Source organism: Charadrius vociferus, unplaced genomic scaffold (genome assembly GCF_000708025.1).
Source record: "Charadrius vociferus isolate BGI_N301 unplaced genomic scaffold, ASM70802v2 scaffold475, whole genome shotgun sequence".
Lineage (NCBI taxonomy): Eukaryota > Metazoa > Chordata > Aves > Charadriiformes > Charadriidae > Charadrius > Charadrius vociferus.
The window spans coordinates 421905-439296 of NW_009648337.1; the positions used below are offsets into that span (position 1 = coordinate 421905).

General features: G+C 37.0%; 1 protein-coding gene across 1 annotated transcript in view; it reads right to left on the bottom strand.

Annotated features, from left to right (window-relative positions):
• The window catches only part of FTO (fat mass and obesity associated), a 205686-nt gene that overhangs the window by 159559 nt on the left and 28735 nt on the right, over positions 1–17392 (bottom strand). Inside the window, exon 6 of the mRNA XM_009885075.1 lies at positions 12084–12203. Within this exon, the coding sequence (XP_009883377.1) occupies positions 12084–12203 (120 nt within the window). The remainder of the gene's footprint in view (positions 1–12083; positions 12204–17392) is intronic.

Sequence of the window (17392 nt, forward strand, 5' to 3'; positions counted from 1 at the left end):
TGTTTGTGCCATGTGTTAACATATATAAACACACAAACATACGATTCACACTTTTTAAACACTATATGCCTTTTTTAAATTGTTAAAAATCTATGCATATATTATATCCCTGGGGTTTTGTCTGGGTTATTTTATGTCTGTTGCATTAAATCAAATACTTTTTAGCATACTTGAAGTAACTTTCTACACTCGATGTAATTATTTTTTGGTTAAACAAGGAATATTTCTCCCCTATTTTGTTCTGCAGTATAACCCAGTAATACATTAAAATGTAGTATTATTACTGCACAAAAGCATCAATAGAGAAATTTCTATCAAAACACATTTTTTTAAAGGCATGAAAAAAATAATGAAAGAAATCGCTACTCACAATATTCTGCATTGAAGGAGACACCTTATCTTCTGCCATCTTCTCCATAACCACTTACCCCATTGCAAAGCTTCCCCCATCCTATTTGTTCTCAAACCACACCACTCCTTTTTGGTTGAGAGCCTTTGCCATCCTTTCTACTCTTTCTCAATATCTAAAGCTTTTCCTGACAAGCTTGTTTTCTATTCCCACTGTACACAAAGGTCCACTCCATCTACACATCCAGTTTCAAGTTTTCCAACCACTTCAAAATTCCTGTCCCAGGAGTCCTCATTCATATTGCCTTTGGTCCTGTTATTCTGTTAACAGAATGGCTCCTAACCCCTCTTTTTCCTATGTTTTCACTGGCCACTGGCACCTGCTACCACTCTCTCCTTGGCCACTGCAACCTGCAGTCTGCTGTCCTGCTTGGTTTTTTGTGCCCTTTCAAAAACCCATACAGGTAAGTAAATATGTAAATGTTAACATACCAGATGAACCAAATGAGATGGGAAGTAGAATTCTCTCAGCTCTTACTATTTTCAGCTGTGCCTGTGCCTTACTAATCAATCTCTCCTCTAACCTCCCAGGCAGGAGGGTTCGACAAGGACCAGGATCCCAGCATTTCCCCAAGATGAAAATCAGACCTTTTCTTTAACTTGGACTATCTCATGAAGAACATTAAGAGCAGCTCATCTCAAGGGAGAACAACTTAGTTCAAATTACTTTAATTTGAAGTTTTCTGCTGAGACCCAGAGATCACAGGAGAAAAGATCCACATCCTTACAATCACACCACACTGGTTTACCTTCTTCCAAAGAAATGATAAGAGAAGGTGGTGTCACAGAATCTGGTGACATATTGGCAATCAGGCAAGGTGAGGTTGGGATGAACATGGACAGCTCTTCCCATGTATAAAAATGTTAAAAATGGGGGGGGGGGGGGGGGGAAGTAGACGTTTATGTATAAAAAAATGTTAAAATTAGATGAGGGGGGAAAGAAAAGTAGACTTTCTCAGTTTAAGAAGCCTTTACAACCTAAACTGCATTAGAATTTCTCCTTTAAATCTTCAGTACAGAGACACACTCCTTTAATTCACTTCTTCACCTTGCAGAATAACTAGCAAATTTCAGCTTTTTCGAGCCCTCTTTAAAAACCCATAGGATTTCTCCAACCTTGTCTCATTCCACAACTATGAAATAGAATTTCTAAATGAAATAGAGTTTAAGGCTGTACTGTGGGAAAAAGCACAGCTTAATTAAGTTAACTAAGCTGATTAAGCCATGCTCTTTCACCTATTACAGGAAGTATTTAGCCCTGGAGCCATCCTAAAGGCACCTCACACAGCATATGACATGTTTTCCAGAAATACTGTATATATTTAGTCACTGTGGAAGGGGAAAAAGCAAACACCCCATATGTCAGCATGCCAACAAAAGAACAGAAGAAATATCAGCTGATAAAGCACCTGTTTACATCTCATTCTTGTCTGGAAGGTAAGTATTACATTACAAGGGAATAGATGAAGTTAAGAGAACATTACCCCAACACCACAGATCTGACTGTTATAAAACCATTGCAGTAGGAAAACTCTCTGAAAATCTCAGTCACAGATATTATTACTGGCATCTTTGGATGTTTACAAACAACTCAGACAAACACATTTAAATTTGAATAGAATACAGCAGCCTTATTTTAAAACAATTAAGATTAATCTTTCTCCTTTGTTGTATCTAAATAAGTTTATATCATTAAAAGAACTCTTGAAAATTTTCAATCCTTTCAAGATGTCTAAATGCAATTTCTAAAATAAAGACATAGCTAAATAGCATTATTCTTATCTTGGCTTTTGCTAGTACAAGGGTGCTGCTCTGTGTCTCATAAAGATTTCTGGCAGAGTGAGAAAACCTGGTCAGTATCAGAGTCTTTCCTGGGACCTGTCTGAAGTGTCGACAAGCAGCTAAGCTGAATATTAATACACTCTCCATCATCAAAGCTGTTGCATACCCATAGGATGAGAAATATTTTAATCAGCTTTCAGCTTGTCTAGTAGAAGTCAGTTTACTCCTTTGGGATTACACATCTATGTGCTCAATTTTTGTCTTCGCGCTCTCTCTCTATATATATTACTTTTGAAACTAGCAGCAAAGAGCCTAAATCTGCTGTTTTGTTGGAAAAAGCCAGCTAATGCTGTGATTCAATTACAGTATTTTGTATTTAACAAGAAAAATGTAGAAGATGAAAAGCAAAGAAAAAAGTTGAGAAACCAGTCCTGTATCCTGGCTTTTAACAGTAGGATTTCTTAAAGAAACCAGTGGGACTTCTTTTTGTTTTGTTCAATATTTCTGCAAATTTTATGAGATTTCAAGACTGACTTATCTCGTCTTAGCCATATTTTCCCCTCCCCAGCAGACTCCTACATTTTGATACTGTAAATTCACAATTCCTTTAGCATAATGACCACCAGTGGAATTGACCCATGAATGTATGCATGGTTTATGAACACGTGTATCAAGTATGTCCTACATGAAAGCCAACAAAAGATCGGTAACGAAATAATAGTCTGAAAAGCCTGGACTGTAAAGCTGTAATTGCACGGTAACCTCTCCTTTCTCTACTGTTATTCCTCTGAGAGACAAAGTCAGTCACTGTAACATTGCATTAATGAAGATGCCACCTACAGGAGAAGACTTTTAAAAGTGAGAAATAATAATCCTAATTACGCGTATTTTTAATCCTTTTAAAAGCATCATAACATTTCAGACTAAGATACAGCCAGGATTTGTATTGGCCTTTGCATTGAGCATCTACATAAACACAATATAGAATTAATTTCATGTTACTTCATCCCCGCTTCCTTGGGGACAGATGTATTACCATTGTACATGTAATACCATGGTGCTCTTTCCTCTTTCCCATAAGAGGAGACAGACATATAAAGTTTAGCTGCTGAAAGATTTTCAGATACTGTATCATCTCAAGGATTTCTGAGAAGTACAGCCTTTGTGTATTTTGGTAGTACACCGCATCGGGATAAATTGGTTTGCACAGGCTAATCTTAAAATAATTTCTATCTTCCATCAGCAACATAACGAATCATTAGTTTTGAGCAGAGAAGTGAATTCTGTGGTCCTACTACTGCAAGTGATTTCAGCACAGAACTTCCTGTTTCATGACATCAGACAAAATACGAGAACAATCAGTAAAGGATGACAATGAGTAAACTTACTCTGCCATGTATCTGAATGATAAGAAAAGTCTTATAATTCATTTATTCGAGCTGAGTTCTACCACAGCATTGACAAAACAATTGACCTTCTAGCCAGCTAGTGAAGCTTTAATCCATTAGCATGTAACAAAGCTTGAAGATTAAGCTAAAATATAATTATTAGCAGTGTATATATGCATACATATACCCCCACACAAAAATAAAAATCACTTCAGTTTATTACACAATTATATTGATCCCTAGGCAGCTAGACAACATGAACTGATGCACTATTCCCCGCTATTAACAGTGCACTTTGCAGAATAGCACATGCTAAGCATGAAGTCGGATTCATCTTGAGCTTAGCTCCACTGACGCCATTGCTATTCACAAGCAAGAATCTGTCCTGTTCTCACCATTCCCTTCATCATTCTATTATATTACAGAAATTCAAAATGAGTCCTATGAAAAGAGATGTCATTAGTCTGATTGTGATAAACAATCACATTATTTTACAGGAATAACTTAGAAGATTTGCTATGCTTTAACTTTACATTAGAGCCTCTGCTGTGAGAATTACACAGAGTTCAGATTCATTAGCAGTCCAAGGAGAACTGCCAAAACCTGATGCTAACTAGAGACTTTCCAGAAAAGCCAGTAATTATCTTCTTATTGCAGAATAGTAAACATTATATTATGTCTACAGCTTCAGGGTTATTAAGCAGAAGCATGTGTAGTAAGAAATGAAAAGTGCAAAAAAGATTCACTCAAAAGCTCCTGACAGCTAGAACTGGGAACTGCCAGGAGACAATCAGGGTCAGCCAAAACACAGTAAGCTCCTTCCGTCATACTTAAATGGATAGAACTTGCCCATCCCAAAATAAAAAATAAATAAATAAATAAATAAATCTTAGATGTGGCCCAAATTCCACAATTTCCAATCATGGTAAGAGGGAGGCAGAAATTTGTTGGGTTCCTTCAACTGCAGAATGTTCTCTCTCTAGGACACAGCCAATAAGTAACTCTCTTTCAGTTACGGTAAAAATCATAGCTTCCTTTTATTGATGAGGAATTTAAGATCAGAAACAGTGTGCAACCTAAAACCAAAATAAGACCTCAACATTTTGATCTCCACACTAATTTTGAAAACCACACTTAAGTTACTTGCACACATTAAACAGAGGGTCAGTGAAAGAATTAGCACCTAATCCATCAGAGCATAATGCTTTGCATGGCAAGTACTGAAGCCAAGTTTTACTACTTTATATATAAAATGAGAGCTGTGATTTTGATCAAAGATGAAGTAACTGTTAAAAAATACATTGCAAAAACACTATTCATTCATGACCTTGTTAGGAATTAGAAGGACTGATGACCAGATAGGAAAGAAAAAGTATCAATGCACCAACAGCAGCTTTTCGGAAGACGTCACCTCCTTTGCTTACAAAAGCCATTTGGAAAGTAAAACAGCTGTATTCTATTTTATAGTGGTTACATAGCCACTAAAATACAACAGCAATAAAACCATGTTTAGCAATACTAGTTGTACTCTAGAAAAAAAATTATTAAATTACAGCAATGTAGACGGTGACATTTTAGTCATACTGCCATTTGCTTTCACTTTCATTCAAAATCACAACTTCCCCTAGTTTATAGCAATCACGGTAAAAATTACTCCGGCCAAACCACTGTAATTCACAGTTTCAACACCAAACCAAACCTTTTTTTTGTATCTATGTAGCATGTCCATAAACATACATACACAAATGTACAAATCCATAAGCTCTGTATCTGGTCACTTCTATGATTGCATAAATGCGAACTAGAAACCACTTTAACTATAGTTAATAATTAACCAAGTTTTATATACCATATATACAATTTCAAGGATACAGAAGAATTTCTTTTCAGGAAATGTTATTCTCAGTGTTCAAATATGGCCTTCTATTCTGTTTTTCTACTAGGAAATAGATTTCTAAGAAGATGAAAGGCTTTGCAAAGAATAGATGGACTAGTAAAAGAATAGCATAACAGTACTAACTTCACTATTTCCACAGCAAATAATAAGCCTCGATAAACACACTGTTGATATAAAGACCTTTTATTATTCCACTGTATGTCCATGCCAGGTTTTGAGGAAAAAAAGGTGGAAACAGCACACAATTTTATACCATCTAGAGCAGCCCATCATACCAATTCTGCTTTCACTGAAATCGATCACATAGTTCCTATTAACAATAAAATGGCAACACCAGGCTCCAAAATATCTCCTTCCAGGACTGACACTGGATTCACAGGGATGCAGCAGGAACTACAATCTGAGCTTTTCCCTCTCTGCCACACACTGGGTGACCTGCAGTACTACCAATGCAGTCTAATGCTCTCTAAACTCTTTTCCTATGTTGTTCCTGCTGCCGAGAACTGCAAGCAGTTGCCCCCAAGGCTCATTCCCTATAAAGGCCTTTTCTCTAAGTATAACTGTATATGATTCAGAAGTTACAGAAAGAGGTTCATTAGAAAATCATCACATTTCAAAACCCCAACATATCTGTGTATGTACTTGTGTGTAGAAGCATTTACATACACACACAGTCACACTACGGACCAGCTCTGTCAGTCTATCCACTATGAGAAAACTTTTATATGCAATGGAGAACCGTGTTTACGCCACAGTGCTCAGCTCAGATACAGAGACCTGTTTGCACAATTCAGACACAAGATTGAGGCATAACCTATATGCACAATTTTGATTTCTGCTGATTGTGTGTTATATGTATTTATGTTTTAAATACTAACACCAAGCTTATCACATTTTACAGGCAAGTATATGTATATACTACACACAATCATATATATCCGATAGTATAAAAATATAGTGAAGATGACAGAAAGAAGCCCTATTACAGTAAGAGTTAAACACAAGACAACAGAATTCTAGTCACCCAAACCCAAAGCCCAACAAGACACAGTTGTGTGCACAAGAATACCTAGAAACGTCAAACTTGTAACTCAGGTGCAAATCCACCTAGAAGGCAACAGAGCAGTGGGAGAGCATGCCCGCCTCCTTTGCACCATCTGGAGCAGCACACACGACCAGCCACACGACATGATGCACAGCTGCACAAGCCACCCATGGTCCTCCCGTTTGGGCTGTCAGAAACGCATCTCGCTTTCCCACAGGGCATAAATTGTCCTAAACTTTTCCTGGCTTATGCCACTGTACATGATAACCTTAATGTTTTCAGCGTAATTCTCGCAGTACGCTGTATGAGTTGGGAGACTGCCCTTTTAACAATTCCAGTTTATAACAGAAATGCTATAGTGGTTCATATCAACACAGCTCAGATCTCAACCTGCTCACATAAGGGTTAAAAATAGAAAGTGCTATCCACTGGTTTGCTCTGATGTTCCTGTAGATATTGTCACTGGATGTATCCTCAGTAGAATTCTATTCAACACCTCTGTCTTTAAGTACAAAGCTGTAGGCTGTAGCAGCTTTAGGAAACATAAGTATCCTTTTTTCTGCTGCACAGTATCTGTGTGTGAAATTCTCTAAAGGGGTTTAAGTATTTACCCTGAACACTATCAGACAGTTTCTAAAATTTTCCTTATCCTGTTGCAAAAACACTTCAAAGAGAATCATAAACACAGTCCTTTGTGCTTTCAGCATACACTTTGTTTTGGAAGCTTAAGTCTGAATTCCCTCAGAATTGTAAATACTTTTTTCTGAAAGATGTGCAGTGCAACTTTTTTTTTTTTTTTTTCCCCTCTGAAAAGAGATTGGTAGTGATTATACTATACAATGCCAGATCCTTTCTCCCATTTCTGACAGCGAAAAGTATTGGGGTCAAGGAAATTAGTGCCAAAACCTGAAAATAAAGTCTTCAGGATCAGGTTGTGCTGTTGTTGTTGTTTAAGATAAAAGGTACATTTCCAGAAACATCTGACTCCTAGCATCCATAAAATATAACCTGCCAAAAATACATTTATTTAAGGGGTCTGGCCTAAACAGATAAGAAGAGCCCCAAAAGACAAGAAATATGGCTAAAATTTGGGTCTTTGAGCTGCCATGTTGTGCCTACATTACACAGCTCATTAGGCAAATACGATCACCCATCACCGCATGGCCCTCCAATAAAGGAGCGTGACACTGCAATATCTAAGCACAACGGGAAAGCTAAAAAAGAAATTAAAATAATACTTCAGAATTTCTTGAATTCTGGCTGACAAGGCCAAACCGATTCAAATGTCAGTTAAGTTTTTTCTGCATTTTCTGAAAAAAGCTAACGAACCAACCAGCCAGTTTGTGATCCATTTTTTAGTATTTTTTTTTTTAATATAATTGGTTAGCTGTTTAAAGTGCCAACGTCTACAGAAGCCAGGAGGATTCCTTTTAAAAGCATATTTTGCCTTACAGCTTTTCATGGTTATTCTGGAACTGAAATACTCTGATTTAAATACATATCTAAACTCTTGTTTTAATATTTGGGGGGGGGACAAGGTGATAAGTCTATTGGTGCCCTGGGCTGAGATTTTGTAGCACAAGTTTCAGCTTAGACTCAATTCCTACTGTCAGGCTGTAAGCCCCTGACAATAGTGGCTTACAGCTGAAACTATGACATACTTCATATGTAGCAACAGTAGCAAATAATGAAATCGAACTCAAAAAGGAAAGAAAAATAATTTTACAAGAAAACAGCCTTGCTCTGATTTCAATTTAGTTGTATAAACTGATAAAAGCATGCTATAGAGAATAACAATAATAATACAACTAGTAAATACAGATTTTAAGAAGTTTTACAAACCAAGATGAAAGTTATGCAGAAAGATATCAGTTTGCATGAAATGCCACTTTGCTCATTACAACTACTAAGAGCAGCACACTTCTGCTTTTATACTACATTTATAAATTAAAAGGTGTGCTGTATTTCATTGTCATTAGCTGGATTTTAGGATGCCAAAAATGAAACAAAAGGTGTAACAATTACTTGTGTTTCAGTTACACCGTTAAAAATCAGTTTAAGACCTATGTTTCATTCCTTTAAGTAGACCCTCATTGTAGACAAACGGTTATGCTGTTAAATATAACTCCACATCAGTTATACTTTTCTACACATTTTAGTTCTACAATTTTTTCATCTTGCCAAATTCCTGCATAAATAGGCAGGATTAAATGGAGCCTAGCCTACCTAACATAATTATATATGTTGTGATTTTATACTGCAATGAAACTGATACATTTTAATAATCCCAGTCTTGGCTCTTACCCACTAAAGTCAATAAAGGTTATTAAGGCCAACTGCCATATAAATACATTGCTACATTGCTAAATGGACTGTCAAAGCAGGAAATACAATTCACACCATATAGCACTACTAGGGTCTTCATTTATTTTATATTTTTTTTAAAAAGAACACTAGATATGTTAAAGAAGTCTTTAAAGATTTGATAGTGTATCAGTATCGTAAGTATAACCATATATGTCTGCCTTTCATTCCACAAACAAAAACTACCTCGTTGATTTACATTTTATTTATTCAAATGTGAATCAGTCTAAAACAAAATAAACCAAAAAAGACTGTAGGACCTCTGCAGTTCTTACTGATTTGGCATGGCGTTAAAAGATTTTCATAGCTAAAATAAATGTCAGATTGCAAGGTTTGCATGATATCAGACCCTGAGAGACAAATTGTCTCTCCACTGAATCTCAAAACAGCTACAGCAAGACTTCCACACATCACATGAGATTTCAGCTTTTCAGACTTCTCTTTACCCAGAAAGCAAAGCTTGTACAGTCTTTTTTCAAATGGTAACTCTCCCTTTGAATTCAGCAAGCATTTATCCTGATGTTGCAGACGATAACGTATTAATCTTGGATGACTTTTAAAAAAAACCCCTCAAACATTTGAATAGCCTTCATATTTTCAAGGGAGGGGGAAAAAGAGAAGAAGATTGGTTAAACTGCTTTGGATTTAATGGTTCATAAATTCATGAGGTAATATTGTGGGAAATGTGATGTTTTATCAGAATGTCATTCAAATGAAAGGTTTAACATTTACATCACAAGAGCGAGCTTTAAGTAAAACCATCCTCAGGGAAAGAAATGCCAGGAATAAACATTATGATAAAATTGTGCGCTTGCTATAATGTACAAAAATATTAAATAAAGCCCAAAGGTTTGAAGACACTGAATTGAACTTCCTGCAGTATCACACTCTGCTGTGACATTGGAGTAATTACAATTAGCTGAATCAGAAATGATTTTGGAAACTTCCTTTTATCCTTTATAACTGCTTTACTAAACAAAGCAAAAGCAAAAAAAAAAAAAAGGCACACGGGGACCCCAAGACTGACTTTTGTATCACTTTGGACACACATATAAAAAAAATAAGTCAAGAGTTGTTCAGCTCATACACAAAAGTAAGAAAAATCCATCACTTAAGTATTTTATTCTAAGTAGTAATTCCTTTTAAGCAACAATATTCTTCTAAGACAAGATCAACATTTCTAAGACATCTTTACTTTTAGCATTTTGACACGATTTTTTTTTAAAGAATCATCCAGCTAAAATTATAAATTTGGAGAAAAAAAAACATTGCCTGTAGACTACTGGGTACCTTCAGAAATACCTTTTTGATTTAACTTAATGCTGTGGAAGCTGAGCATGCACCAAAACACTGCACTTTTTATGTTAAATTGCTGTTGAATTTGTTAACCCACAATTGATTTCCTGTGTTATGGAATCTTAGAGATTACAGCTAACTTGAAGCAACAGGGATAATTCTTGATGTTAATGCTACATTTCTATGTATTTTTATAAAGTCTGCCTGTTGTTGCACTAAAACTGCGGCTCAACATTGCCCCCTACTGTCATCTTGTTGAACACGAAAGGACAAAATGTAGGCTAAATCCAAAAAAAACCCACCCTACCTCCAAGTCCCAAATACAGTAAGCATCATTTACTCAGAGACTCAACAAAACAGACATTCTCAATTAACATTCTCTTCTGTCTCCTTCAATAGCTGAAATTAATTGTGATTAATATGTTATAAGTCATAAAACATTAAAGCAATTTTTAAAATTTAAATTAGAAGCAGCTTCTGTCTTGGCCCAACCTTCAGTTTGCTGATAAATATCATCCTGAGCCCTGTTGAAAGGAGATACACTGACACCACCGTGTTTCTAATTAGAGACACATGGTAATGTCACACCAATTGCAGAAAACCTAGCCCTTGAGAATTCCTGAGTTTGCTGTTTTTCCATGTTCTCAACACACAATGGATATAAAATAACAATCAAACATTCTTGTCTCTACCTCATCTAAGCCTGTGTTACAAGAGAGTAAGTTGTCATTTGAAAGAAAAACAAACCAAAAGATTTTTTTTAAATTATAAAGGTCATCCAAGAATGTGAGCACACAAAACACAAAAATTAGGAAAAAACCCACATAAACAAGTTATAAATAATTTCTCTCCTTTTGTAGGAATGTTTAATGTTCACTGATTCCTCACACCAACCGATTTCACAAATTAGCATTCTACTTTTCCACACTTATTTTCCAAGACTGAAACCAGCTGTTGCTGGAAAGCCTGCAGTATGTTTGAGCAGGTTAGTGAGTGACAACATTCCCCTCAAAACTCAAGAGCATATTCTTGTTGCACCATACCACCAGAGATTCAAAACCACCTCTACTACAAATCATATTCAGCATTCTCAGCTGCATTACAAACTTTTCCAAGTCAACTATGGGCAAACTGAGGCTGACGCTGTGACCAGCAGAAATGACCGAGAAGCAGCTTCTAATGCAGACATATGGATATGAGCAAGCCAAGTTTGTCAATATAGTTCCAGCGTACAACTCTAGAGGCAAGCGTGCTGGTAACTGTATCGAACACTTTCAATAACAAAATCTCCCAACTGAGTCTTTACTTGACAGCAACAACAAGCAGGCTAACAGTGCTTGTCGCTAAGTCTGTTTTCAAGGAAAGCAGGGTTGTACTTTCAAGTATACAGGAGCCAATATCACTACAATTATCCACGAAACTGATCTCCTCTTGTTGGTTATAGCTATAGTGTAAGTGTGCAGATGGACTACGGGCAGGAAGTTGTACCTCCAGATAGATCATCAGATTTTATTCTCAACTTGCCTCAGATGAAATTCAGCATTGCCGTCACTGGCAGAGTTGTCTATCTTGGTGTTGTACAGAAAAGTGGACAACGCACAGTTTCATGTACCAATTCATGTGACGTAATATGTGACTGTCATCTTATGAGGCTGTCAAACTTTAAAAACAGGCAGTCAGGAAATAACTAAAATCTTGGGGTTTGGGGTCTTGTTTTGCTAACATTTCTTCTGGCTACCAGAGAGAAAAATAAGAGGAGGCAGTGGAAGGCTGACATTGATTCTACCTTTCATATGTTCTGTATAAAATTTAAAACCCGTTACTATAGTACAATTAAAAACATAATTGTGAGTGCTCTCAGAATTAAGCTCCAGAGGCTCTAGACTACAAAATTAGTACTTACCATAATCTCCATTTTTCTCCAGAATTCTTCCAACTTAGCCATAGGCTTAAGCCACCAATCAGTGCACTTCAAATACCGCTTGCCTTGAAACCAAAATTGCCTGAGCCACTCAAATTCAACCTGCAAGATAAAAACATACAGTAGCATAAACATTTATTTTCATTATCTGGGGCAAAATGCGGTAATGCATGAATCCAGCTGTAGCTGAACAATCCCATAGAAAAGGAGAAAGCTACCAAAGTACTCATTTCTAAAGGCACCCTTACCCCCTGCTGTTTATTTCATTTCTATTCCACATGAATTTGTGACCTGAGCTACTCCCTTCAAACTTGAGAGGTGCAAACCCCAACTCTTTTCTTTACATGTGGTACACATACAAAGAACATTAAAAGTTCAGGTTTACCCACAATTCAGTCAAATATGTACCAGTTCTGGCTTATTTTGATTAACATTGTGGGTTTTAAAATATTTCAGTCATATAAAAGATTGAAAAAACTTGCAGTAATAAAATTGCTAGAATGTAGCCCAGTCGATTGCTATGGAATGAGAGCGTAGCATTACAATGAATCATAGTTCCTCATACTTTATCAAACAATCTGGTTACCAGATAGGCTACCAATAACTTGAGGATTAACTGGATCTCAACAGGAGCCATGAAAGCCCTGCTTGGGCAGACCTGCCGGGGAGAAGGGGGGCCTGAAGCCCCTCACACTCCCTCTGCTGCATCTGCCATTACCCAAAACCCGCTAACCCACAACACCACCTGCCTATCAGGAGCCAAAAAGCTTCTTGGGGCGTCTGAAGTAAGAGGTTTTTCTAGAATGCTTGTGCAGAAACTGTGCTCTACAAAGAAAACAAATTCCCCACTGAAGCAATAAAATTTCCATCAGGAGCAAGCCAATACTTTTATTTAGAACATGAAACACAACAAATGTTATAATACTTTACTAGTTGGTGTTTATTAAAAAAATCATATATGATGGCCCATCAACTTTAAGACAAGAGAAATATTATCTTACTAAAAGGTAACATAAAAACATAACTTATCAAATTTTCTTCAAGAAAAATAATTCTATTTATCCTAATTTCATCTCAGCCTTTTTTCCTTTAATAGTAACTCATAGTTCTGGTCTTTAGAATTCTGCATTTATCTTGGTTGTGGTAGTTACGTTTCACACTGAGTTCAAAGCTGATTTAATCATTATTTGTACCACAAAGAAGTTTTTGTTTATCCCTGCTTAGCACCAATGATGCAAACAACAACCACCTGCCAAGGTGAAAGAATAAAGCAAACTGCCCAAAGCTGTCACCTAACTCTTTCCTGCAAGGGTGAACAGAATGGTTGCAGACATCTGAAAGTGTTCCAGTTAACATTAACTAAATGTTTGGTCAATATATGTTAAAGATTACTATAAAAGATACTTAAATTTGAGGTGTATAAAAAGAATATTAAAGCAAGTTTTTTGGTAAAATGTAACAACATGATTAGTTGGCAGACACAGATCTTAAAATATTTTCAAAAAAATTGACTGCAAGCCTAGTGACTTTTTAGCACAGAATTTTGATTACATCCTTCTCAAATAAAAGCTGAAGGAAAGTTTGCTTCCTCTACGATATGAACGAGGTATGAAGGATCAAGGCATGTTTGTTAAAAATCAGTACACATAGTTTCAGGAAGGCTAAGCATATTGACAGTTCAACTAGAGTTTTAAGCACTCTACTTCTTTTTCCCCCCACTTCTTTTTAGTTTTGCTGGCTTCTGCCACTGAAAGGGCTATAACACGTGATGTCTGGCAAACATCTTTCAGGAAATGAATCACATGAGGCCATTAATCAATGAATTTTTTTTCTAAAAAGAAATTAAAATCAATGTTACAATATGGCTCATCAAGACAAGACCCTATTTCAGTCAATCTCATTTTTGACTAGTCACATTGATTTGTTACATTAATACACACAATTTCAGCCCAATTCAAGTCTGGCATCTTGGCCAGTTTTTAAATGTATCTTGATCCTCTACAGAATCTACAACTTGACACAGAAGAGCTGCTTTTTAAATGCAAGAGGTAAAGTTTAGGAACAGGCTAGTTAATTTTCTGCAGGATTAGCTGGTCTCATCAGAGGTCAGTGAACCAAACTGCAATGTGTGGCTGTTTAACGATGTGGACCACCATTTACTAGGGCTCTCAAACTCAGGTCCATATTCAACTTACAATGTCTTGGTTTAGCTCTAAACTGAGTTAATAAAATGAGGGCAGGGGTGAAAAACAATGTTTCACCCACCAACTTAGAAGCTGCTTGACAAGTGACTGCTTGGAACTATCACCTCTGAACAGGTAACTGTTGATTCTGAAAAAAATATGTAACATCGATGAGGCAATGGTGACATGATTCACCCATCACTCTGTCCTTGTTCCAGACATATGCAAGCATAAATGCTTAGTTTTGCTAAAAATCTCCAGAGATTCCAGTTATGCTAAGTTTGTTTGGTATTTTTAACTAACACACGAACACTTTTCACACCACATCCGTTACTAAGTACATGTTTTAAGAAGAACATGTGCTATCTGCTTTCCATGTTCTCCTAAAAGCTGTGTGTCCTCTTGCTTTCATTGAACGCTACTCAGTAATACTTTTTCCTGTATCAGGAAGGCACTCCTACTGCCTTGCCTCCTTCCACGAATAGGAGGAGCTGTACCAGGAAAAATGCCACAACAGTAAATACTGTAGAGACACAAAAAGCTCAACTTTAGCCTTTAGCCTTAGTGGAACTGAAGTTACGGAACATTCCTATTCTGTAACAAAACTCTCAGTTTAACAGCTCTTGCCAAGGATTTTGTCAGAGTTTTAATTTGGAGACTCCCATATATCAGAGCTATCTTTAGTTAGCATTAGAAAGCATTTTACATCACTGAACAGGACAGAGGGTAAGCGTATTAACATATTAAAAAATATATATGCTGAGTGTTTTGGGAATAATTTTCATCTCCTAATTAATTTTCACTTACAACTTACATCTGTGCAAGTAAGCTCAGAATCAGGCCTCATATGTCTAATCTCAACATATTTCCAAGTTGTCCTTTAAACAATGATTAAAGGCCAATTTTAGGTTATAGTCAATACTGGGTAGTAAAAGGCCAACAGTAGCATTTGACATTTTGTGAGGCAGTGCTCCTCAGTCAATTATTTAAAAGTATCGGTTATTAAATGCCACACGTGCAGGTGATCTATATTTTCTCTCTTCTGTACTAGCCAGACACCAACCACACTGTCAGCTCACTGTGATGTGGTAAAACGTATTAACCTTCCTTTGGCTGCGCACACTACGATCCTTTCTCAGCAGTGCCCTCTGTCTAACACTGTATACCTTCAACTTAGCTAGCCTAGGATTTTCTACATGCCTGTGCATTCACCACACTTAAATTTAGCTACTGCTGCCATAAAAATAGATTTGCTGTAGACAAAAGTGACACTACCTCACAAGCAACAGAGCAACCAATTCAGTTGCAAGTTTTAATCACAGTAATCAGGATTTGATAATCACAGCTGATCATAAAGCCTGATGAGGACAAAACCCTACCTTTTCACACTCGAGTATCTTGAAACCTGCTACATTTCCAACACAGTCCCCAGATGCTAAAAAACTTCCTCTAGCGTTTTACTTCACAGGGAACGTCCAATCATTAGTTTGGTCTTGGCAAACAAAGAAGCCTTGAAACTACCTCACACAACACGAACTATTACCATCAGATGTTGCATTACTCAGAGCAAGGAAAACAAATTTTCTCTGAAACGTGAAGAACAGGCTGGCGATGATCTTTTCCGCAGATTTATTTTCATATGTATGAGCATTTACATCATCTGCCCAGCAGTGTTTTATTACTTTAAAAAGCATTTGCTTGCCAACGAGTTTCCCCAGGTCCCCTGTAGCTCTGTTTGGGACATTCCCAGTAGCTGTATATATTTTGGAAAGCCAAGTGTGATTCAGTAGGGGCAAGAGGTTCACATCCAGTGAACTCTGCAAGATCATTTGTTTCAGGGTAAATTATTACTGGCCAAATAGCCATCTGATTGCTTAAAGGGGTAACTTCATTCAATCTCGACCACATGTGCATTGTTAGGCTACTGTACTTCACAGCTGTCCAGGTAATTACTCCTGTTCACCCTGCTACACTCTGTTCATTGGATACCCTGCCATTGAGGTATTTGTTCAGACTTCAAGCCTGTAAGCTACTCAGACAAGCAGCACATGAACACCCTTAATTAAGGTTATCTTTACTTACAACTACAAAGTACATACTGGGAGTGAAGTGACTCACACATCTAACAAACAGCACATACCTTGCAATTACTCAGATATTCCTTTGAAGACTGTTTTAGTGAGGGAGACCATGACAACAAAGCTAAGTCTAAAGAAATATTAAACTTCTATTTGGCTGCCCGCTATAGATGCTAAAAGCCTCCTCAGGATAGCATCTTACCTCTTCCACAGGAATACCCCTGTCAAGACATCGAAGACAGGGCTGTGACAAATGAACTCTGGGAAATCTAACATCAGTAAAGACACCACCAGTCGCTCGTCCATATCTCTTTTAGAGGTTTCTCTGCCCACCACAAAAATGGACACAACTCAGTCTCCACCTATGCTTCCAACCTACTTTATCAACACAGCAAGTCAATTTTTCTGCCCAGGAATACAAAAGCGAAGGCACAGAATCATACCTCATTCTTTCAGACTTGCTCTTAGGCTTTTTCCCTCTAGCAGACACAGATAATTCATCCAGACCTCATTTGGCAGAGCAGTTAATTTCAGCACAGAATGTGAATCTGAACTAAACTACTATATTTTAGCTTAGTCACGGCCTGATGGTACAGTGATGGTTCTGTTCCAGTCAATGAGCTCTGATGACCATTTCAGAGGTGCCAGCAAGACGGGTAAAAAAACCAAGTGCGTAGCATTTCAGGAAGATAGAGAATCAAGAACAATGGCTGCATCTAGTTATCTGAGTTAAACCCTGTTAAGAACTTCAGTTATGATAGTATTTGAAAGTCAAATACAACCACACCACCTCCTCTACAGATGGGAATGCTACTTGATTTCAAGTTCATGATCTCTGGTCCAGAAGAATAAGAAAAAAATTCAAAAGGAGGTTTAGAACTAGCACAGAAAGCTGTATATCAGAACAGAAATACACAGGCAAAATTGGCTGGCAGTTCTTCATTAATTCTGTGTTTGGATTTTTGTGCAATTCTGTCTTTTTTATTGAAAAATACTAACAAACTAAGAAAACAAACAAAAAACAGTGACC